This window comes from Stomoxys calcitrans, chromosome 4, assembly GCF_963082655.1.
Source record: "Stomoxys calcitrans chromosome 4, idStoCalc2.1, whole genome shotgun sequence".
In the NCBI taxonomy this organism is placed as follows: Eukaryota; Metazoa; Arthropoda; class Insecta; order Diptera; family Muscidae; genus Stomoxys; species Stomoxys calcitrans.
The window spans coordinates 177,948,009-177,974,675 of record NC_081555.1 but is presented as its reverse complement, the minus strand read 5'-3'; the positions used below and the strand labels follow the sequence as shown (position 1 = coordinate 177,974,675).

The 26,667-nt window shown below is 34.8% G+C and overlaps 1 protein-coding gene and 1 long non-coding RNA gene across 14 annotated transcripts in view; one reads left to right on the top strand and one right to left on the bottom strand.

The window, feature by feature from the left end:
• The window catches only part of LOC106088495 (disks large 1 tumor suppressor protein), a 94,064-nt gene extending 80,644 nt beyond the window's left edge, over positions 1–13,420 (bottom strand). For 12 of the 13 annotated variants that reach the window (XM_013254024.2, XM_013254027.2, XM_013254028.2 and 9 more), the window contains exon 1: positions 1,212–2,973. In XM_013254024.2, coding sequence (XP_013109478.2) covers positions 1,212–2,916 — 1,705 coding nt within the window. In that variant the 5' untranslated portion in view covers positions 2,917–2,973. Of the gene's footprint in view, positions 1–1,211; positions 2,974–13,336 lie in introns of those variants that run through there. The other variant, XM_013254044.2, reaches the window with a different exon arrangement.
• On the top strand, positions 13,182–13,458 carry LOC106088499 (uncharacterized). The gene is made up of 2 exons (XR_001221454.1): positions 13,182–13,270; positions 13,352–13,458. It is a non-coding gene; the product is annotated as an uncharacterized LOC106088499 (long non-coding RNA).
• The last annotated feature ends 13,209 nt before the right edge of the window (positions 13,459–26,667 follow it).

The window sequence follows — 26,667 nt, the reverse complement described above, 5'->3', positions numbered from 1 at the left end:
ACATTACAACAAGACATGTACCGGGATAATAAAGGCTGATTTTTTAGCTATTATCTTTTTGGCAACACTGGTTTAAACAGCTCACGCACGTTTCGTGTTTTGTTTCACTATCAAACATTTTCAGTTTGGTCTATAATTTAACCATGAATCGTCTTACAAACGAACAATGCTTGGAAATTATTGAATTTTATTATCAAAATGCGTGCTTCATTAAGAAAGTTCATCGCGCGCTTCTTTTTTTTCAGCGATGAAGCTCATTTTTGGTCCAATGGGTACGTAAATTAGGAGAATTGTCGATTTTAAAGTGAAGATCAGCCAGAAGCATTGCAAGAGGTTACAATGCATCCAGAAAAAGTCACAGTTTGGCGCAGTTTATGGGCTGGTTGCATCATTGGATCGTACTTCTTTAAAGATAATGCGAATTGTAACATAACTGTGAATGGTGAGCGATATCGTGACATGAAATCCAACTTTTCTTTGCCCAAAATGAAAGGGCTTGTCCTGCATGACATGTGCTTTCAACTAGACAGTGCGTCACAAGGGACTTATTGAGAGGCGAGTTCAGTGAACATTTTATTTTATGTTCGGGACCAGTCGTTTGGGCGCCTAGATTGTGCGATTTACCTTTAGACTTTTTTTTGTGGAGCTATGTTAAAGCTAATGTCTATACAGACAAGCCCGCTTCAATTGACGCAATGGAGACAACATTGAAGCATTTACTCGTGAGATACTTGGACAAAGCGTATGAACCATTTGAGGCACAGTCACGGTCATTCGCATGAAATAATCTTCAAACTTTAAATTATATGGACCGTTCTATAGATCCAAATAAAGATTTTATGAATTTTTCTAAATTTTATGTGTTTTTTGGTTTTGAAACACTTTCCTATAACTCTTAAAAAAAAATACCCTTTATAAAAGGAGTAAAACTATGTCTGCCATTGGACAGTGTATAGATATGATAATAAAAGGATTGAGTTGAGATTTGATTTGAGTTGTGAATCTAACTATCTATCTTTTGTAGTTTGTGAAATATTTGAATTATACTTTTTTTTTAATAAACCCTATTTTTACGTTAAGGACTCAAAAAACCAGTTAAATCAAGGTTTCCTGGTTTGATATGAAGACAAGATTTTTATAGATTTTCAAATGTTGTAACTTAAATTTAAAATTTGTTAGAAAATTGATTAAAAAAATAAAACAAATATTACTAATTTCTGGAGATATTTCATCATAGGCCTCTATTTCGCTGGCTTGGCCAAAAATTGTTGACCAATAGCCCCTTTCGGCGGCATTTATGGCTATATTACGGGCATTGCGCTGATCCATGGTCTCAATTAACAAGTCGAAGCGGTTCAATTGATTGCGTAAGCTCTCCGATATGGTTTGATCGTAAATCAGGTGACCTTGATCAGAACAACAGCTATCTGGTGGAAAATCCTCCTTTTCATTGCTAGGCAACAAACTATCGGTTTTCTCGAAATAACCCGACTCCAAATCTTGCGTTTGAGTGGTGTCACACGATGCCTCCAAACATTGTTGTGGATACAAATTGTTTCCTTCATCGTTGTTCGCTTCTTCTTTATGGGAAATTTCTTGTTGTTCTGTTTGCTTATTTTCGAATATTTTTGTTGGCTCCTCACTGTTTCCCTTCAAGTTGTCAACAATTTCATCTTCTTTTTGGATTAATAATTCAATGGGTTTTAAATCAACCACAGAGTTACTATGGGAAATTTTGCATTTTCTTATATCAAATTCTTGCAGTTCACTTTCAGTTGACTCATTGGTAATACAATACAAATCGGAGGAGCTACTCAATAATTTGCCCAATTTACCATCACTTTTGGTGACCAATTTTTTCTCTTCGGTAATTTCATAAAATTCTTTGGCAAATTTAACAATTTCATTTTCACTCTTCGAATGGAGTTTTATACGCGGTTGATATTCGTCCATATCTTTTTGTTGGCATATAAAACAATCAACACTCTCGGATTTCATAGACAGTTCTTTTAAATCTAAAACCATGTCACTTTCTTTACATTGCTCAATAGAAAGACTCCTGCCATACGGTATGTCAAGTTCAACTAGATTATGCTCCATTGGTTTGCTTTCGTGTTTTTCACATGGATTTGATTCGGTTTGAAAATCGTAGTTTTGGGATGGGGATGTAACCTTATTAACATAACATGATATAGAACTTTGTGGGGTTTGAATCAAATGAAGATCATTCATTGAATGGAATTTAATAGGGCCACTAGTGTTAGCGTTTTGAACTATCTTAAGGTTGGAAGGTCTCTTTGTTATGGATAAAATTTGTTTTGCATTGTCAATAGTTAAATCTGGGAAATGTGAAATGCTGATAGCCTTAGCCACTGGGTTCAGTATGACCAACTGAGCTATCTTTGTATCCATATCTTTCTCTTCACCCACATTCAGCTGAAGTTGTGGCTTATCTTCTTGATTGTCCTTATCTGGGATTTCGGCCCCTTTGCATTCAACTGCGTTAGGTATTTTTTGAAACGACTCGCTAACATTTATGCCTTCACCCAATAAATGCTCGGTGATATTATCGATTTCTTGCTGGTTTACTAAGGTTTCATTGAAAAGATTTTCATTGGTCACACTGCCTGTGTTGGCTATACAATCATCTGTTTTAATATTTTCACTTGAAGAACGCTGGATAATCGGCTCAGTTGATGAAGTCGTATCGCGATGTCCCCTTGCTCTAGCTTCAATAAGGTTCTCCTCCTCATCATCGGTGCCCCAATCAAAATTATCCGTATCATCCTCCGAAGAAGAGTCATATTTGTCCATACGCAATTCAACACATTCCTTCGACACATCCTTGTCCAAAATCTTTGCATCATTGGCTCTGGGCAAAAGACTTCCCTTTTCATTGTCGGAATCATCGTCCATCGTCTACGACAGATTATTAGCGATACCCGCTCAATGCTTTAAGATTCAAAGTCCGACTTGAACTAAAATCAATGGTATTGGACAAAAGCATGCTTGCAGTTTGCAGTTTGTACATGATATGAAAATGAACAAAAATCAATATCACGTATTTTGTCATTTGCTTTGGTTGCATGTCTTTGGCCTACCACCAATCAAACCTCTACTTGACCATATTGTTCTTGATGATAAAAGTGACGCCAAAAGAACGAGAACTGAACAGCGAAAAGCGTAACAACTAAAATCGTAATATATTTTCCACACTTTCTTTCGGCATATTTGTTATTGTCCCAGAATTTAAAAGCAACTATAAGATTTAATGAATTTTTCACGCTATTAGTACAAGTATTATTTTGTTAAATTTCAGGCATTCTGTTTTTGTTGTTGTAGCAGTGTGTTGTACACTGAGACGGCAGCCCTTGCCGATGAAGGATTGCATCGGGTCAATCCGGTACGTACATAATACCATAGTAATGACATTACAATTTCCTTTGACTTGGAAACTAGCACGGGTTTCCCCGCTAAGAAAAAAAATACTTCTGGCTTTAACTTTTCAGATTATCAGCCTATTTCCATTCTTCCTGCACTGTATAAGATCTTTGAAATTTTAATTACAGACCAATTAGTTGATCACCTTAATCGTTTTTCTTTAGTTGCTCCTGCCAATCTGGCTTCAGGAAATTTCATAGCATTTCACTTATGATTAAACTTATGGAAGATATTAGACGTGCAATAGATAATCGGAATCCTGCTGTTCTTGCTGTACTTGATTTAATCAAGGCCTTTGATTCTGTTGATCATAATCTTCTTTGCAATAAACTCAAACATGAATTCATCATGTAAGCTTGTATCATCTTTTCTTTCTGATCGTAGACAGTTTGTTTTATGCCGTGGCCATAGCTCAATTATCAACTCAATTCAAGCAGGTGTTCCCCAAGGGTCTATTTTGTGGCCCGTCTTTTTTATGTAAATGATGTGTATCGTTGTATACAAAAGGTTGACTTGGCTATATATGCTGATGACTTTCAATTATTTAGCACTAGTGCAAATAGTTCTATAGAGACTTATGTATCCAATTTGGATTCTGATATTGGTCGTATCTGTGAATGGGCTTGTTGCAATAAGGTTACTATTAACATTAGCAATATTAATAATATTGTTTTGAATCGATCTCGAAATGATCATGCAGAATGTCCAGAATGATGTAGTTAGTTCATCTTCTTCTTTAAACTCACTTGGCTTCGAACTTGATAGTGATCTCTCGTTTACATCTCATATATCTCTCATATTAGTGCGAAACTGAATTTAATTCTAAAGAAACTTTACAGTCTAAATCATACTACCAACTCAAATGAAATGTATACTTAAATACAATATATGTTAACACAATCCTTGCTCATGCCTCATATTTTATATGGTGCCGAAGTTTACATGGGATCAAATCGTTCTAACATCACCAGATTGCAATTCTGTTTTAACAGCATTCTCCGGTTTGTTTATGGAAAAAGCTATAGACGTGACTACCTTCATTTTACCAAGAAATTTCTTGGTTGTACCTTTGAACTGTTTTTGGACACTAGATGTCTCTGTTTCTTTTTTAACGTTATTGAACGCCGCCAGCCCTCCTATCTTTTATCGCACTTTAATTTTTTAAATACTACTAGTAACTCTCAACTTCTTGTGGAGCATTTTACTTACAATATTTTCGAAAAAGCTTTCGTAATTCGCATGGCAAGGCTCTGGAATAATAGTTTAGCCAAAATCATAAATAATCTTGAAAAGGCTCTTGAAGTAAAAATCGGGCGACACATACATGGGAGCTGTATCTAAATCTGATTTCTTCGATTTCTTCCAATTTAAAAACAAAAATACAAACGGAGCGATGTACATAGTTAAATCGAATTAGAAAGTGTTTCTGAGTCAACCCGTAGGCTTGCTAATGGGTCTATCTCTCTTCCTTGTACCTTAGTAGTGCTGTAGGTTATAAAAAATAGGCTCAATTTTCAAACAGTTTGAAAGTCCATACTCAGAAAGGAAGTAGGAAACAATTTTTAAGAACTTTAAATTTTTTTAAGTATTATAAACGAATCAATCTGGACCAAATGATCCATTTGCAACATCCAAATGTACTACTATTTTCTTTATGTCTTCTTAAATGTTTACGGATTTTGGTCGAATTCAACATAGAGACAAGATTTTAAATAAATTTTCCACAACAAAATTTCGATGCAAAAAAATTTCATTGAAATTTTGTCTAAAGCATAACATTTTAATAAAAATTTTTCCAAACACAAAATTTTAATAACATTTCAAAATTTCAATGAACTTCAATAAAATCTTTTTTAAAAACATATTTTTAATAAAATAAATTCAAAACACAAAATTTCAAGGACATTATTTAATATAATATTTTAAAGAAATTTTTAAAGACTATATTTTATTGATATTTTTCTTAAAATTTTCTAAAAACAAAATTTCGACGCAATTTTCTCTAAAGAAAAAATGTCAATGAGATTTTAATGACATGTTTCAAAGACGAAATTTTAATAAAAAATTTTTAAGCCAAATATTTTTTTTTCAAGTTTTTATGACATTTTTGTGAAAAAAAAAAATATGAAAGATTCTTTAAAGACAACATATCAATAAAATTTTTCTCAAAACAATATTTCGATAAAAGTTTCCTACCACCGAAGGATGGGGGTATATTCATTTTGTCATTCCGTTTGCAACATATCGAAATATCCATTTCCGACCCTATAAAATATATATATTCTTGATCAGCGTAAAAATCTAAGACGATCTAGCCATGTTCGTCCGTCTGTCTGTTGAAATCACGCTACAGCCTTTAAAAATAGAGATATTGAGCTGAAACTTTGCACAGACTCTTTTTTTGTCCATAAGCAGGTTAAGTTCTAAGATGGGCTATATCGGACAATATCTTGATATAGCCCCCATATAGACCGATCCGCCGACTTAGGGTCTTTGGCCCATAAAAGCCACATTTATTATCCAATTTTGCTTAAATTTAGGACAGTGAGTTATGTTAGGCCGGCCGACATTCTTCTTCAATTTGGCCCAGATCGGCTCAGATTTGGATATAGCTGCCATATAGACCGATCTCTCAATTTAAGGTCTTTGCCCGATTTTCCCAAAATTTGGGACAGTGAGTTGTGTTGGGCCCTCTGACATTCTTCTTCAATTTGGCTCAGATCGGTCCAGATTTGGATATAGCTGCCATAAAGACCGATCTCTCGATTGAAGGTTTGGCGCCATAAAAGTCGCATTAATTGTCCGATGTCGCCGAAATTTGGGACAGTGAGTTGGGCCCTTCGACAATCTCCTAAAATTTGGCTCAGTTCGGTCCTGGTTAGACCGATCTCTCGTTTTAAGATTTTGGGGCCATAAAAGACACATTTATTGTCCGATGTCGCCGAAATTTGGGACAGTGAGTTGTGTTAGGCTCTTCGACATTTTTCTCCAATTTGGTTTGGTTTCTCCAAATCGGTTTAGATTTGGATATAGCTGCCATATAGACCGATATCTCGATTTAAAGTCTTGGCCCCATAAAAGGCGCATTTTTAATCCGATTTCACTGAAATGACACAGTGACTTACGTTAGGCTTTACGACATCCGTGTTGTATATGGTTCAGATCGGTTCATTTTTAGATATAGGTACTAAAAAACCAATATATTTTTTATACGCAATTGAACAATGACTTGTACTTATTAGTGTTTGTTCCAAATCGGCATAAGGTATGCATTTTTCACCGGATTTTGACGAAAGGTGGTTTACATATATACCAGAGGTGGTGGGTATCCAAAGTTCGGCCCGGCCGAACTTAACTCCTTTTTATACCCTCCACCATAGGATGGGGGTATACTAATTTCGTCATTCTGTTTGCAACACCTCGAAATATGCATCTGACACCCTATAAAGTATATATGATCATTTTAGTCATTTTAAGTCGATCTAGCCATGTCCGTCCGTCTGTCTGTCGAAAGCACGCTAACTTTCGAAGGAGTAAAGCTTTTACACAAATACTTCTTATTAGTGTAGGTCGGTCGGGATTGTAAATGGGCCAAATCGGTCCATGTTTTGATATAGCTGCCATATAAACCGATCTTGGGTCTTGACTTCTTCTGCCTCTAGAGGGCGCAACTCTCGTCCGATTTTACCGTGGTATTTTGGTATCATATATCTGTCATATACGCCGATCTTGGATCTTGACTTCTTGAACCAATAGAGCGCGCAATTCTCATCCGATTTGGCAGAAATTTTGTACAACGGCTTCTCTTATGACCCTCAATATGGTCAATGTCTAATAGGGTCTGAATCGATCAATAGCTTGGTACAGCTCCCATATAAACATAACTCCCGATTTTACTTATTGAGCCGCTACAAGGCGCAATTCTTATTCGAATGAACTGAAATATTACACAATGACTTCTAAAATGTTCAGCATTCATTTATGGCCCGAATCGGACTATAACTTGATATAGCTCCAATTGCATAACAGTTCTTATTCAATATTCTTTGTTTGCCTAAAAAGAGATACCGCCCATAGAACTCGACAAATTCGATCCATGGTGGAGGGTATATAAGATTCGGCCCGACCGAACTTAGCACGCTCTTACTTGTTATCTTCCTGCTGAAAAAGTTAAGCGGATCAATTTTCTCTTAATTAACGCTCTGCAGTTGTGTAGATTATCCTACATGCAACCAAAAGTGAAATATTCGTAACTTTTCGCAATTTGTTCATCAACATTTTACTTCTCTCTACAAAGAGAAGGAAATAAAATTCCAAGAATAGGTAAACTTGACCTGTGAAGAGAAAATGTTAAAGCATACATTGCAAAAGCCCCCGTTAGTAGTGAGCCTCATAAAATATTTTCAATTGGGGCCGCTCTCTGTTTCCATCTTGTTTGTAATGTTGAATAATTTACTTTTTATATCTATAGTGCCTCGGGAATGTTGGACACACACATTTCATTAAAAGCGTAATGTCGTAAATAAAACAATATTCAAGAAAAAGAAAACCCAAAGGACTGAGAAATTCTTCTATTTGCCACTGTTTGCTGCCTGGCTGGTGCTAGAGCTGGTTGTAGGTACCCATCGAAATATGGCACCAAACATCAGCAGCAGCGCTAAATATTTGTACACCAGACACTTTTTGGCACTGGTCCAGGTGCTGCTGCAAAAAAACAGCAACACAAGCAGCCGACAAGAGTAATAAAAACCATAAAAATCATTTTATTTGTTGTTGTTTGTGTCTCTATAACCACCAACAACAAAGCAAAAAATTAGAAAAATATGCAAAATTGAAATGATACAAAAATATCAAAATGAGTCTGTATACAAATACACGCACAAATGTACACTACGGTTCATCTGTATAAGAGCAGTAAAGGAAGCCATCAGTTCCAGCTGAATTGGGTCAAATGTGTTGCACTGTTCGGTAGATTCGAGATGCCCACATTGATCAAATCTTTATTTATATGGCAGTAAAGGTTTGTCACCTTTTGAATATTGGCAGCACTCAACGAGCTGGCACTGCACGATCTGACTGACACAGAGAACCTGGCTAACAGATACCGACCAGAGTTATCCGATACGTCAATTCAACATATCAATGCATTTTTTAAAATTGCCCGTTTTTCGTTCAAAAAAGTCCTTTTGACAAAACATCTTATTTCATTGTATGCCTCTAATTTCTGATGGTCGTAAAATTCGAAGACGATTTAACGATCTCCTTTTGAGATATTGAGTTGAAATTTTGCACAGATTCGCATTTCTTCTATACGCAGGTTAAGTTATTGAATGGGCCCAATCGGATTATATTTGGATATAGCTGTCATATAGACCGAGCTGTCGATTTAGGATCTTAAGCCCATAAAAGCCGCATTTTTAGTCGAAACAGTGAGATGTACTAACATCTGACCGAACATGGTGTATATTGAGCCATATTTACATTAAGCTAAAATATAGACTGACATATAGGGATGCCACCGTAGCGCAGAGGTTAGCATGTCCGCTTATGACGCTGAACGCCCGGGTTCGGATACTAGCGAGATCAGAAAAAAATGGATATACCCCCATCCTTCGCTGGTGGGATAAATTTAGCAAATCCTTGCTTTTCGCATGGACAATTAATCGTTGCGTGTTCACGTGTGGGTAATCCATCCGACTTATATGTTTTTGCACAGGATGGTTTTGTGTTCTATCTTTCGTCTGCTTGATTCTGTTGAGTGTCAAGACCCAGAAACTCTGCGACTAAGATGGGTTGCGTCGTCAGGGATCTTGGTCTGAGTCGAGTGAGTCTGGCTGGGCAGTTAAACAGGTGAAGTGTATCGTGCGGTCCCTGGTTACAATCGGGACATACATCTTGCACGCCGGCAACAATCCTTGCTCTGTAAGAGTTGAGGCGGCTGAATCCGCCGGAACGTAATTTAGCCAGAACTACTTTGGTTTGCCGGGGGAGGTCAATTTCTTCAGGTCCTATGGGAGGTGGTCGTTCTCCAAGGACTACATTCACCCGGTAGCCATTTACCGCATCAGCTACCATATCGGCATGAAGGTTATATAGACCTGCTTGATATGCCGCTTGATCTAATGGTTCTCTCTTGTAGCGCTGAACCTCACGCTCATGTAGATCTACATCTATCCACAAGATGATGATTTGGATGGTCTCTGCGATAACAGCCAAAAGGTATTGCCAAGACAGCATGTAGTTATGTCTTCGCACTGGTTCTTTGTCTCCTGATGGAGGTGGTCCACATGGGAACCGAGGAGAAAGGATACCATACTGGCGCTGCATAACTTTTCACAGACCAGCCAATTCCTTTGTACGTTGTCAACAAGGTTTCTTTGTCTGCACACCAAGCGCTGCCAGCAAGTGACTTGAGGACTTTGTTTCTACTTTTGACTTTATTGCAAATTGCTGTGGCATGTGGGGAGAATATGTAAGAGCTGTCAAATGTGACGCCAAGTATTTTGGACACATGATGGACGGAATCATTTCTGTCAGTCAGTCAGCTCAGTATTCACCTCACGCTTATTTGTAGTGAACAATTTGGCTGAAGATTTGGTGGCAGATATCTTCAGATTTCTTGCAGCGAAATATGAGGCAAGTTCGTTGAGGTAGACGTTCAACCTATCGCAGATGTCAACAATGGGTGGGGGCCTGATGCCACGATCGTACAATCGTCTGCATATGATAGAGGTTAAACAGTGCCGGAGATATCACCCCACTTAGGGGAACTCCCTGTTTCACTCTACGGTGCTTCGACTTCTTATCCCTAAATTCCACAAATGACTGGCGACCACACAGGTAATTCGCGATCCAGCGTTGGAGGCCTGGCTGAAGGGACGTGTTGGCGATGTCCTCAAATAGTTTGGCATAGCTGGCTGTATGCCACGAAGACCGTCCTATCACATGGCCTGGGCTGATTGAAGCCACGCAAATGTGTGCGATGATGGCATGCAAAGAAATCCATGTTGATGCTCGGCGAATGGAAATTCTCCTACGAGGCTAGGGATGAGTAATGCCTACAGCGTCTTTGCTTCTGGTGAGAGAAGGGAGATAGGTCTGTACGACTCCCCCCAACTCGAGTCCTTTTCAGGCTTCAGTATACCAAAGAGCACTTCAATAAAAAAATTTGTTAAAAAAAAGCGTTTCCCTTAAATTAAAAAAAAGACTTTAAGTCGTAGCGAAGCACGACGGGTACTGCTAGTCTATTATATTAATATTAAAGTGTTGCGCTTTGTTTGTTTGATTGTTCTGAGTAGATTCGAAAACGGCTGAAATGATTTCATAAAATTTTCACAGATGGTAGAGTTTTGTCCCCGGTTAAAATAGAGAACTTCTTATTGTGATATCCGCGATGGGGGCGAACCCTACCACTAACCACAATTTTCAAAAACGCCAAGTTTCGAAGATGGTTGCATCGATTTAAGCGAAATTGTGTATGCACCTTGTGGTAAACCAAAAACACAAAATGGGTAAACAACTTTGGGGTCAAACAACCTACCCCAAATTCCAGTCAAACGCACATGTTTGCCGATTGGGACAATATGGGCATTAAATGAAATGTATTAAAAAACAGCTTGATACACCACGTCAAAAAACCGCCCAGAGGAAAAAAAATAACACCAATATTGTATACAGAAACATCAAGTGCTGGAATATATCTTAAAATCTCTTTGGAACACATAGCCCATAAAGTCTGCGTTCACCTGACAAACTTTTATGATTGGTTAAAGAACGCAAAATAAAATTATAAATCAAATCAACTCTTTTACATATATTTTTTCTTCATATACCTAACATAAAAAAACGAAAACAAAATTCTACGTTTGGTTAAGCACTTTTACTATAGAGCGATTTAAATATGATAACAATTAAAAATAAAAAAAAATTATTTAAACACAAAATAAAAACATATTAACACATTCGTAATATTTGGTAGGATAGCCACGTTGTTTTAAGACTGCACTTAGTCTATTTGGCATGGAGTTTACCAACTTCTCTGTTTCCTCAGATGTTATTTTCGCCCATTCTGCCTGCATGACACTTCGTAACATCTCCTTGCTGGTTATAACGTGCTGACGATTTTTTTTTCTCCAATAGATCCCAAAAATGCTCAATGGGGTTGAGATCTGGTGATTGGGGTGGTGTTTTAAGCTGCTTTGGAGTGTTATATAGAAGCCATAGCCTAACAACCTCCGATGTATGCTTTGGATCGTTATCTTGTTGGAACCAAAATGTCGTTGCAAACCTTAGTTTAGCAGCACTTGGTTTCATTTTTTTTTTTCAAAATATTGAGATAACCCCATTTATCCATTTTGGACTCAATAAATTCTAATTGACCCACTCCACTAGCAGCCACACACCATAACTCCACCATCACCGTGCTTCACCGTTCCAACTAAATTTTGTTTTTCCAACTCAGTCCCGGACGTGCGCCACATTATTTGCCGACCTTTAATGCCAAAAATACAGAATTTACTCTCGTCGGAGAAAATAATTTGTTTCCAGAATTCAGGAGGCTTATTAATGAAAGTATTAGCGAATGCAATCTTTCAATCAATCTGCAATCGCTTTTGTCTCTTTATGACTGAAATATACGGCTTTCTTCGAGCAACGCTTCCATGAAATCCAGCTCTATGTAATATTTTTCTGTCAGTTTCGGCACAGATGCTTTTTAAAAACATTGTTTTAATATTTTCAATAATTTTGGTTGATGTTATACGACGGTTGTTGCTTGCTATATTAATCACTTTGCGCTCTTCTCTAACGGATAATTTTTTTGGACGCCCAGGCCGAGGCTTTGAAGTTATAATGCCGGTTTCTTTGTAATTATTAATTAAGCTCTGGATAGAAGAATACGTTCTTCCAACTGTTCCACCAATATTTCTAAAGCTTTGTCCTTCTTTCCACAATTTAATAATTATTTTTCTTTCAGATATGCATATTTCCTTTCCTTTAGTTTCCATGTTTCCAAATTTATTATTTTTTTTTTAAAAACACGTGTAACTATCACTTGTTATGATAATGAACTGAAACTGATCAAAAATAAGAACAAGCATCATAAAAAGTAACGGTACTTTCGAAGTAAACAAACGGTACTTTCGAAGTAAACTTTTTGGTTGTCATAATTTCTTCTTATGAGACAAAAGTACCGTTAGAACAAAAAAGCAAAAGCAAACTTGTATTTTTGTGTTTTGTTTTCTAATTTAAGAAATATAAAGAAACAACATATACAACAAAACTTAACTTTATTTTTTTTATGTTGTTTTTTAATCATTAAAACAGAAATTGTCACATGAAAGCAGACTTTATGGACTATGTGTATATGTGAACATATGTACCGCAGGGCATGGAAAACAATTTTTTTGTTAAGCCTTGGAATAGATTTTGTCATGGCCCCTTGTTTCATGCTTTCTTTACTTTATGTGTACAGTGTACCAGTACACTATTTGTTTATTTAATAACTTTCATTAGTTAACAACCAAGCAAAGCATAACATTATCTATGATTGTATAAGAATTTGGTTTTTCAAAACTGAAATACATAAGAATTATAATGTATTATATGAAATTGAAATTTTTTGCAAATTAATTTTCCATGACTATGTGTGCTTATTCACATGAACTGCAGTGTAAATATTTGCGCAGATACATATGCATATATATCAATGTACATACGAATGACGGAGGTTCATGTCATATGCGAAATTGAAAAATTCATTTCACTTGTTTCTACATGTTAGTTTTTAGGCAATTTTGCAAGCATACAAGTACATGAACGAGCACATATAGTACGTATCAGAAATCAAAAAATCTGCAGAAAACATGGCAAACTTTTCTTTTTATTATTTACATACCTTGTTTTTTAACAGGCATTTTTAGCGTATATAAATGAATGATGACTGCGAGACTAAATTGCCTTCTGGATAGATCAACGGAACGGACTGTACAGCGTCTTATATATGAATAACTCCTTCAATGATGCCAGTTTCAAGATTTACGTCTGCTGGCGAATGCTTAAACGATGCTTCTACGATGATTGATTTGTAATTGTTAACTGGATAGTTGGAGCGGCTACTATTACTCTGCGAATAAAGAATGGTTTAGGAATTTTTGTACCGTTTAATTTCTAAATCAAAAAAAAAAAAACAAAACTACACAAATTCAATTAAGGCAACTACACACAATATATGCAAACATATGAGTTAATTTATCTATATATGTATGTATGAATATAGTATGAACGTAATAGCACAAGGAGCATTTTTTTCTCAGATAAAAGTAGTTTTGAAATTTTGTTAGATTTTTCTCCTTGTTTTCAAAATAATTGTGTATTTAAAATATTTAGCACAGCACAGTCTACCAAAAGAGACAACATTTAAGCGGTTAGTTGTTTTGTAGTTTTGTTTTATGGTTTTTTTTTTTGTCAGTTTTTGTGTGTTTTTTTTCGTTATGTTCACATCTACTTAGCAGCAAAATACGGCACCTCACAAATATATGGAATAGACGGAAATATGAATATTACTCACAACATTTAGCGGACATTTCTTCCGACAATATTATTGTTTTTTTTTTCTATTTTAAGTCTTGACAAAACTAATTCACAACACAATATGTTTAGTTTTTTTTTGTGGGGTAAACAAAGAGCATATGTATGGGATATTTGAAGTGCTCATGATAATAAGCTTAGACTCATTAATACCTGCTAGAACATCATAAATGTTAAAAGAAGAAAATTACTTTAGTAATTTGGACTAGTTCAATAGTCAAACACAAATATGAATTGATAAACCATGGGGGAGCTCAAGAAGTTGAAACGTTTATTGGCCCATATTTATGTAAAACTAGGTGAACTGTACCCGCTTTACTGCTTCCTTCCTTTGAGAGCTTTTAATGAAAAAACCTACTGAAAAATTGATATATGTACAGAACTGCTCAAAACATAGGCATCCATCACACAAATTTCAAAAAAAAAAAAAAAAACTAAAAAAAAATATCAGAAGTTTCAAATCATATGATAGCCATATTGTCCTTATCGGTCCAATTTTGATTTTGGTGGAGGGTCCGCCCCCTTTCGTTATCAATAAATTATAAAGCCTATTCCTACTTCCTGACCATATTCGTAATCTACTCCCGAATACCTTTCATTTGAGTCCCATATTGTCATGATCGTCAAATAAAACTATTTTAAGGGTTTTTGGGGATGGGGTGGCCCCCCATTTATTTGGACCCAATTTTTGTTATGAAATTCGTACTCGATTCTTGAATACCTTTCATTTGAATCCCATATTATCTAGATCGGTACACTTTTATTTTTGGGTAGGACTTTTAGGTTAAGGGGGAGAAAATTATGTAGCCTATGTTTCCTTCCAGACCAACCTACACAATCTGTGAAAGTTTCAAGGCAAACACAAATTGAATTTTATTTATAAGATAGTTTTCTTAATCCAAAAGATATGATTCAAAGTTCACAGTACTCGAGATACTATGTAAAAGCTGGAGAAGGGTACCACTAATGGTAGAGCTACTAGAGGGTCCAGTGTCTAATCATTTTTGATTACTCGGCCACAGAATTTGGATACCGACAGCAATTTTCAGGAACTTTCCTTTAGTTTTTACGCAGTGGGATTTACCATACTCAGAGAGAATTTTCGTTCATAACTGTAATGATCGGGTTTTATAACCTTTCTTCATAAATAGTATGAAAAGTTTTATTATATTTACCAAAAAATCAGAAATATTATGAAAATTCTTAATGAAAAAAATGTATGAATATGATCGTTTATGAAAAAAGTTCTCATATTTATGAAATTTTGTTTCATACATGTGAAGAAAATTTTCATAACAATAATAATAATTTTATTACTCAAAACTTCAAGAAGCTTTAATGCAAGCCTATTTGACAGGAAATAAAGGAGGTCTATCAAATAAAACTACTTTAAAGCTGCATTAACTTTTGTGAATATGGGCATTTATGTATACTTGGAAGAGGTTCTGCATTTTGTCATTACTTCTCCTTTGTTTGTTTGTTGTCCGTTTTTGCTCACATGCTTTCGTTGTGTGCAAGCAAGAATGAAAAAAACACACGCATACCTACATGCATGTTTCACATTACAACAATGCACTACATGACAACAGTTAGATCTCTGCGTCATTCATTCTATGTAAAACCTTGAAGCTATTGGGTGTTTTTATCTTTGCACCGAAGTGAAATGTGTAAAAAGTAAATACTGTGGTTAATATATAGTCTTTCTTTGTTAAAAAAACTTTTTTAACATGAAATTAACCTGAAGATACAGGATATTTCCATAGAATTCCATAATCTTATAACACACCTTTAAATTTTTAGGTGCATCCCAAAATGGCTATCGCATCTACGAATGGATTGAATGGTAAAAACTAAGTACATAATTGAGTTTCCTTTGCAGCATATTGTCCGGATTTAGACCATTGTGTAATGCATTTTATTCAAAGTATAGTATAGCAAAAAACATTTAAAAGTCAGCAAAGAGTGTGTTTTTTAGTACATAATTCGTAATTTTGATAAACCATCAAAATTTACACAAAAAAGCTAACCGTGAAGCAACATTTTTTCAACTGTGGAACACTAATATAAAAAGGCGTCGCTTTTACATATCGGAACGATCCAGCTTTCCCAGAGTCTGGTCAAGAATTGTTACAACCTTTCCACACGCTAGTGTGTCTACAATAACAACACAGTACCTAGATTTATGTTCACCTAATTTTATCTTCATAAATTTAACAAAATATTCAAGATTTTGCTTTTATTTTTCTAACGGAATTCATATTATTTATAAAATGTATTCTTAATATTTATTTTCATAAATATAATGAAAAAATTCATGAACCGTAGAAAAGGTTTTTATATAAATATATAATAAATATAAATATAATAAATATTATTATAAATTTTATTGAATTTGTCTTAAATGTTATAAAATTTGCTCATAAATATTGTGAAAGCTTTTCATAAATGTTATGAAAACTTTTCATTAACAATATGTTTGATTTTCGTAAATGTTATGACATGTTTCATCGACTTTGTATTTATGGAACGTGTTTCACAAATGTTATGAAAAGTTTCATTGGGACGTAATTAAACATTCTTTCATAAATGTTATGACAAAATCATTACTAACATGAACATTTTTCTTTCTGTATACGAGTTCTGATCAAAAAATAATTGTTATTTTATTTTTTTTTTTTTTTCAAAAATAACTATCTTTTCACTAATATTTTTTTTTTGCCCCTTTTAAAGTAATCCCCTCAGATACTTTTCCCATTTTTCTGTTTTTTCCAATTTTTGAAACACTTCTGATTGCGCCTTTTGGTTACACAAAACTCAATAGTTTCTTTGATCCATTTTTTTCGAATAGTAAATAATAGAAGAGCACACCAAAACGCCATTAGCCTAATATCAAATTGGCAATCCAAAATGACTGATATTACCATATACATAACAGACATATGTACCAACACAACAAAAAAAGCGAAAATCTAACATACATAGGCAACTCACGAAGTTTGAAAATAACGGTCATTTTTTGATCACACCTCTAAATATGACAGTTCTGCTGTAAAACTGTGTATTGGGTTTCAGATTCATGACAGGAAGCAATCTTCAACATCAGTAGGCGCATTGCACCTCTCTTAGTCCTCGAGCAGTGGACTTTTCTTTTAAAGTTAACTTTAAAACGTTTCGATAAACAAGATGCTTATACTTTTTTTCTGAAAAATTTTTAATAACTCCAGTCCTGTTGCTGTTTTATCTATAGCTTAGCTTCCGATTAGAAACTCTGGATACATTTTTAATGTTCAAAAACTTTTCTGCTCAATATCAAATTTATAAAATACATTATAAGTTTTGAATTTACGTAGGCATGTCCAAAAACTTGTCATTACAATGCACCGAACTAAGCTATTGAATTTCCATTGTTTTTTGTTGGACTTAGTAGTTGGTGTTTACAAAAAACACCCTCTTTTCCCCGAGCCTAATGGCTATCTGTTTCCATAGCGTAGAAGCCCATTTTAACCTACCTATGCGAACGAGCGTGTGTGTTTAACCCAAATATGTAAAATTAATTTGTATTTTGATTGTATTGGTATTATTTTGAGACAAACACCTCAATTTGGTGGACTTCAAATATAATTTTCAGACGATTATATGGAATCTATTAGCCATCGCTGCTAATGAATCCTGGCGGCGCTTATTAGCTATGGAAAAGCAATGTGGTCACGAGATTGTACATTGAACTTGGCGGAGAAATTGAATTTTATTTTTAGTAGTAAAGGCCTTCAGTAGTACAAGAACAAAGTAGCGAATGGATTGCTATACATTTCTATAATTTATCCACAACGACGAAACATATGCACAAACATACATATATAATAACTACACAGTATATGCGGGGCTGGCAGTATGTCCCTGCTGCTCTAAGCATACATACATATGTACATGTATGTAGGTCTGTCTATTATTGTTGTTGTTGTTATTGTCAGTTGTTACTCATGATGTTGAGGTGTCTGCTACTGACACAGCTACCGACCAAAAAGTGTCCATCCCGACACCGACCAACCGACTGACAAACCAACCAACCGATATGTTTTTGTTCGCTCTTGTTTATTTTTAATGGATGATGATGATGATGATGTGGAGGAAATTAACTAAAAGCTAACTGTAGGTTGGGGCAAACCCGAATGTAGCACGGCTGCGGAAAGGTATTTGTGATTAAAGACGGTTGGGTAGAGACATCAACCTGAATTATTGCCGTTCTCATCTGTACATGAGCGTAGACAATAGACACACATAAATACGAATATAATTTTGTTGTGATATTCTCATTTATGGTGGTCACCAAAGAGTACGGGTACACATAAATATACAGTGGGAAGCAAAACATAGTGAGTTTTCACTTTTTGCATATTTTCGAATTCTAAAAATACAAAAAAAAAAATAGAATAAAATCTATTACATACTATTTTTTGTCGAATGCTCTTTTCATTATCACAATTTGATAATAATAACTGAATATTTAAAACTAAAGGAAAACTCCCCCCGAAGAATAGTATCAAAATAGACACATGTACTTAGTTTTGCAGTTTTATAATAATTTTAGAAAATGATTTGTTTTTGATAATTTTTTTTGGTAACCATTATTTTTTAAACATAGGTTAGCATGTATAGACATGTCTTCCATTAATTTTAGAGTTATTTTGTTTCAATTCAATTCAATTGTTCTTTGTTTTTGTGTAACGTTATAAAAGGTATTGATTTATAAAATGTACAAATGTTATCTTATATGTAAGTAATAAAGAATCATACAGCATGGTTCCTATTCAAACAGTCTGCCGGAAAATTGAGTTGTTGTTATACTTTTTTATGATTTTATTTCAAATAATAAGTAGTTTAATTCTTCTATTAGATCTTTTCTATATTTTTGTGTGTTCTTTCAGGAATTTGTACAAGTTTAGCCAGCTAAAAACTTCTCCATATAATATTTTGTTTAAGTATCTAACGCGTATACTTTTAAGTATTGGGCAACAGCCCATGAAATGTTCCAATGTTTCGGCTTCCCTAATGTTACGCAGAGAACATATTTGCTCATCTGCAGTACTGTATTTATTAGAATTCAACCAAAGAAGATCTCCTCTAGCTTTCATTATTAAGGTTATTTGTTCTTGGCCGTAATTATCATTGCAGTAAAGTGCGCCAGCCCGGAAGTCAAGGAATTTAAAGACGCATTGTTCACTTCGCTCAGCATGTTGCATATATTCAATATAGGCCTTTTTATTTCCGTCAAAAATTTTGGTACTGCGACCATCCAACAATTCTTATTTAATTTTAAACTACTGCTCGGGATATTATACTCTGTTAGTTGACAAGAAAACTTCTTGAAACAGCTTAAATTTTTATGTGACAGTTTCATGGCAATTATATGTGGTAGTTTGGGCTCTCCAGATCAAATATTGCTTTTGCCAGGCATTGTAAATGTAGAGAATGCGTATATATATCCCGGCTCGTATCCAGTATCCAAGGCAAGAACTTAATTTGGAGTGGATTCAGGTAGTTTCAAAATTCTGTTTATAGCGATACAGTTTATCCGCCTCGCTAAAATGGAAATTCCCCCATATCTTTGCTCCGCAACTATGAATCGAACGACATACAGCTAAAAACTTCTTCTATTTCGCCGTCAGGTTGATAGAAGGTTTAGAAATAAAATGTCTCCATGTTGAATTTATTGACATTTTCGTAGCTTCTTCTTTTTTCAATAGGTGCTTAGTAAAAGATAATATGGGTGTTAATATAATTCCCAAGTATATATATTGGTTCACTATTCTTATGCTTTCTCCTTTAAATGTCCATTTTCCTCCTTTCCTAAACACCATTATTTCGGACTTAATCTGGTTCGTGCCCCTTAATCACGACCCATCTGTGACAGATGGGACTCACAGTACGATTCTAGGTCTTCTATCATCTGCAAAATTGTTGGGCTATCAGCCATTATAACTATGTCATCCGCGTACAGTAAAAGACGAATGTTTGTTTCATCTACGAAAATACCGCCCTCAAGATGGTTATGTAAACCATTGAGATATAAAGCAAATGCGGTTGGCGACAATAAGCGACCTTGTTTTACGCCAGTACGAGTATCAAAATACTCTCACATTTGGGTTCCATAGATCTTTTCCACAAAACCGATGATTTTTGACGACAGTCCTATATCATGTATAAGGAGGTTTCTTGTCACTCTATCGAAAGCAGCTTTAAAGTCTACTTTGTTAGAAAATAATTAATTTTAAAGCTGGGTATGCACCCCTAGAGAAATTTTCGGTTGCAGCAAAGACATTTATGTCGCCACTGAAAGAGTTGTGTAGATTACAAGATTGCGACAAACACCGATTTATAATTTTGGCTGAATTTTAATCATTGTTGGCTAACAAAACGAAAATTTCGTTTCGCCCTTATAGCTAAAATTTTGTCAATTATCCGACGTTTGGAGGACAAACTTAATTTAAGCTTGGATCATATTTTGCAGTGGTCGAATAACAATTCGCTTATGGTCAATCCTCTGAAGATCAGAACTATTTTCTTTGAAGATCAAAGATATTTTTCTTTTGAGCCAGAATTAAATATAATAGATTTCGTAGAATATAATTTACTGAAGATCAGGCGAATTTTAAATAGTGCTGTTCAATTTGTCTATAATATTCACATTCGTGAACATGTATCTGAATTTGTTGTTAATTTTTTTTGGGATCGTCCTTCAACAGATTTTTGGTTTTCAGGGTTTCATATTTTTTTTTAGAAAGTCATCAGCAGTGGAGTGCCACTTCCACTTTGCGCTTTATTCCACTTTTCATGGTCAAGTAGAAATACGCAGTTGAGAATACCTCGAATTCATAGAGCTGTGTTTGAAAGATCCTTTATAGTTCTTGTTGGTAGGTGTTGGAATGCCTTACCCGCGAAACTTCGAATATTTTCTCATTCCATTTTCCGACTAAAAATTCATAGCCATTTTACGGCTATTGAAAATGGATAGGATATATTGTTTTTGTTTGATTTAATATATTTTTTTTACTTTGTTGTGCTAATTAGGAATTTTTCATTCTTTTAATATTCATTCATTTAATATATATTATATTAATTCTTTTAATATATATTATATTTTATTTAATTGTGATAAGCACTTATTAACTTAAAAATATATTGAACTCTTTATTCAACTCTTTGCAGTTCTTTATCGGTAGCCCATGCCGATGAAGGAATTCATCGGGTCAATCCGGTACGTACAACCGTTTGCCATGGGATTGATAAGACTCAGTATTATTGAAAGTGAAGTAAATAAATAAAATAGATAAATAGAATCCAAACATTGTAATTCTTTTCTTTCAACATTAAAATTGTGGATTAGATTAACATATCAATATTGTAATTTAAGATTGCAAAGTCTTTACAATATTGTTAGAAGCCAATTCCACCAGTTTTTGAAGCGATCGGATAAACTAACATGTGATTCGACTTTAAACTATGGCATAATCACATGTTTGATATTTTTACTGTTGAATTATGGTGATTATGAATATAAAGATCAAATATCGCAATATATGTTGCCTCACAAAGTTTTATCGAAAGATTGCGCTACCAAAGGCTTCGCCAAGGAAACCATCAAAAGCAACACCTATACATGGGACAGTTTATTTTGTTTATATATTGCCCTAAGATTCTAGAAAGTCGAATAACTAAAGATATGGTCTTAAACAATTTGATTTCATTATTTAGTAAACCCTCGAAAATTTTGCCTAAAACACGTATGTGCCTGTTAACATCACATTTTACCTGATGGAAACTTCAATAACAAAGATAATAGGTCAATTAAATCACAGAACAAATTGAAAGACAATCCTGAGAAGACGAAGGCCATGACATTGTCTTCTCATTCGACATCTTTTGATACTTTCTAAAATGGCATCCCAATATAGTTGGTAGATCAACTGGAATGCTTGGGTGTCATATTGGATGACAGGTTGCATTTGGTCCTCATATAGAACGGGTTGTATCGCGCACGTATGGCTCTTTGCGCCGTCTTTATGATTGCCACTTCTATGAAGACTAAACTGGTTCATGCCCTGATGATGCCCAATATTCTCAACTGTTTAGAGGTTTATTTAGGCACATAGGTCCAGAATATGGACAGGCTATGCGTTATCTATAATCGCCTTTAACAGCTATGCGTTATCTATAATCGTTTTTCCCATATTTCCGTTATGTTCAACGTTTTTTAGGCTGCTCTTCTGTAAATTATGTGACTTAGATGAATTCTATTTTTTTTTATAACATTTGTTAAGTTAAGCAGTTTCTTCTTCGAATTCCCTCAGATCCTGAATCCCAATCTGTAATCCCAATCTTTCAATAACCGACTGAAAGATTGGATGAGACAGTATTCGTACTAAACTCCGGCTTTCTCCCAGACCTCAACAAGTCTGAAGAAGCTGTATTCTACGGATTCAACAAGTTAAAACTGAGGGTCTATAGAAGCGGTGGGGTTGGGGAATCAGGAGACGACTCAGCAGTTGTTGCTGAACACTTGCCTGAACTGAACTATCGATCACATCGCAAAGGTCTGGCGAATTGCTGGGACTGAAACTTCCTCTGCCACAATCGAAAGAGGAGGGGAAGGCATCGAAACCGGACCCGACAAGCCCTGTGTAGATGGGTCATCCGGTTGGACTGGGCTCAAGGTGTGCGCCAGCGGGATAGGACGGAACTAAAAAAGTACTTCGACAGCAACAGCTAGTGAAGCATCTAAGGAGGATACGTCCACACTGCAAGCGTCCAGTTTCCTGAGGAAGTGTGGTCCCACTCATGAGGTCAACCCACATCCACACACCAAATTTCCGCGGAATTAATTAAAATTAAAATTTTCGGTAATTGTTATCAAAACGTCAAAACTGGAAAAGTTTAATAAAAAAATAATTGGTTTTGGGATATTCTTGATTTTTATTATCGAAAGAAATGCAACAAGCGGAATATCCACTCGGTTTTGCTTCCCACTGTCAATATAAAAATTTAAACAATTTGGTATCATGAGCATTGCAGCAAAGATACACAGAGGTTAGCATGTCCGCCTATGATTCTGTGGGTCAGGGCTCGATCTAGTAAACTTAAGAGCCTCGTTTTAAACTCAAAATGTTAACTCACTAGTTGTTGTTGTTGTTGTTGTTGTTGTACATTATGGAAGCCCCCGTGTCGCAGAGGATAGATAGTACGTCCGTCTATGACGCCGAATGCCTAGGTTCAAATACCGCTTTCTACCGTTGGATAGAATTGAATTCTTACTTATCGTGTCCGCCATGTCAGGTGTCTTTAGTATTGAAAAACATTGTTTTAGATAAATTTTAACCATTAATGATTTCTGCAGAAGCTGTGAAGGCCTCTAGGTAGAGGAAACTATAGACCATCTGTTGTGTGCTTCTCCTGCAATGGCCCACACAAGGTTCTAATTTACTTGAAGACTTGTCAGAGAAACCATCCTAACCCAATAAAATTCTAACAGAGTTTGGAAACTCACTGAGACACATCTATATATTCTCTTTAATGTGAGAAGATGTAGGGCGGTATACCTCCTTGTGTCATATTTGTGAATATGAAGAAAAGTAAATTTTAATTCCCCATATAGGTACTGCTTAAGTGCAACAATTTGAAAATTTGCCTCAATTGGAAATCATATCACTCATGTCCGGCCCATGCCAGTTTTTATGCACAGCGTACATAAAACAAACACTATAAAAATTATAACATAATTATTTTATTAGAGTTTCATCATAAATCATCAAAAATTATCCCAATAAAGAAAATCTGCTTCAAAATAATCTAAAAAAAAGTAATCGTAAAAAATATAGATTTTCTCTGAGTGAGCTAAAGATGAAACCTTTCAAGAACCATAAGAATTGTCAGTGGACAGTCGTAAGTCCTTTTTAATATTGGTACATATGGATATTGTGAAATTACTCTTGATTTTGGGGATATTCACTATATAGTCTTCCTCATATATACAGCGATAGCTGCTACGGTTTCATAAAAAAAATGTATTTAAAATTTTGTTAATCAGTGTACATACAAAGAGCATTTATTGGGGTTTGTTCTATATATAAATGAATGTATGCCAGTACATATTCAAACATGTATATACTTTTTGTCTATCGAACAATGAGGAAGTAAAGTACTAAATGAGGTTGCAAGTATAGGTTGACAAGTTGGAAAAACCTTTTAGCTAAATAAATGAAGCATCCCGTTGTGGAAAAGAAAACAAATGAATACAACAACAACTACATAGGTATCTATTCGGATGTCCGCTCTTGTTATACTGTGATATGCTGGAGGCGAATCCTCTATGCTCACCACGTTCATCAATCATACATACATGCATATGTTCACATATAAATATATTTTTTTATTTAGCTTAGCCGCATGAAGCAAACAAACATTCATAAATTTTAACACGATTTGATTATTACATTTTGGCAATTATTAGCGTGGTTTATTTGCACAATAGTTCAGTATGTTGTTTTATTTCACATTTAGCCGCATAGAAAAACCCCGTAAGTAGCACGTCCTCATCGAGAAGATACACACTCACACACTAAAAACACTAATCTCACATAGATATCTCTCTATATGTGCGACACGAAAAACATATATTATTTTGGCATCTTCACTAGATTTGCTTCTTGTTTTTCTCTTCAGGTCTTAATTATGGTTGTGTAAATAATATATTGTGCCTTGTGACCTTTGACTTTTCTGCATTTATTTACATTTTTTCATATTTTATTAAGGCTGCTATTTCTTTTAAATTTTATGTATAAGCAGCTTTTTTCTTGTACACTTTTTGCTTACAATTCTTATAGGATTTTTTTTGATGGGGTTTTCATTAAGCTAATTTGTTTGTTGTGCATTTATTGTATCATCTGTGTGAAACAATGCTTTAAGTAATTTTTCATGTTAATCTCACAAATCATTAGATTGGCATTTAAAGATGACTGCGGGACTTTGTCTTAAATACTTAATTTTATTGGCAATTGTGTATTAACGTAAATATCAGGATGCACTAAATCTAAATGTCAATTTTCTAAAATCTTAAAACGTAAAGCGTAAAGCGGCGCAGCAGCTTTGTACGCTGCTACGTAGCTAGATAGCAAATGCGCTACAACAAATTGCCAGCCGTTACGTCTAATTTAGGGCGCATATTTCCATTTAAAGTGCGTTTACATTGCCCACCAAATCCGGATATATGGCCTTTTCGAGATTTAAGTGCTAAATCCTGTGTTTTTTGCAGGTTTTACCGTACAAAAATAAATTCCACTTTTGCAGGATCAATTTTTAAATCCGAAATAAACCCGATTTCATTGCTGAATAATCGATAAAAGTACCAAAATATGCAATTGTTTTACGGATGTGTGTATACCCCTGTAAGCTTTGTATGTCACTTAAAACCCAAAAAAGCAGTTTAAACGTACAGGATTTGGATTTAGTTCAATCCAGATCATAAAAACTTCAATGTGAAAGTGCTGTTAGATTTTTTTTATATTTAGGTCAGGATGCACTTATAAGGTGAGGTAATGCGAACTGTTTAAATTTTGCAGTAAATCTAAATGTCAAAGGCTTTATAACACATATGCGATTTTTTTTCGTTACCGAATATTTCGCTTTTCTTTGCGTAAGAGGGTGACATTAATTTTCTTTACGTAACAGGGTGAAATAATAGGCAATGGAATTTTTTTTGCAACTACGAATGAAACTGTATGATTTTATAGCTCCATCCAACATGATTATTACCAAATAAAAACGGTTCATATGCGTCCATATGTAATTTATTAGCAACATGAAATAACATTATTATCAAATAAAAAAGTTTAATTTGCGTCCATTTGTACTTTATTAGCCAAAAATGATAAAAAAAATAATCAAGTATATATATAAATCGACGTCTTGTATTCTACGCAACTTTTTTCATTGGCGTCATAAATGTCTTGCCTGCAACCGAAAATTTCGGTAGAAGTGCATACCCACCATTAAGCAGAATAGAATATCATTCCAAACTTTGGTGGACATTGTTCAATAAAATTAGATTTAAAAAAAATGTACGTTTAAACCCTACAGTTGTATACACCAGCTAATAAATTGACACCATTTCAAAACAAAACGAGGAAAGTGAAAATATTTGTAAAATGTATACCTCTTTGGTATTAAGCGCAGTATGCACCTCTGGCGAAATTTTCGTTTCCATAAGAAATGTATTGACATATTTTAAGCGAAATTTTCGTTGGCGATAATTTCGTTGCATATACGCAGCGCAAATAGCATTTTCTTTGCGTAATAGGGTGTTATAATAGGCATTGGTGAATCGACGTTTGTTGATACCAAACGTGAAATGAGAACGTTTGATATCAACTTTGCTCTGCGTGTATATATATTTATATACAAATTCTTTCGTATTTATGTATCCACAAATACTTAATTGTTTTCACTCCGAGTAATATGGCGAAGCAATTAAATGTGATCTCATTTGTACAACAACCACAAATCATATGATGCAATCCGCCATGTTGTCATCGAACTGATCGACGTTTTGCCAACACACAGAAAGAAATGTGTGTTAGTGTATGTCTA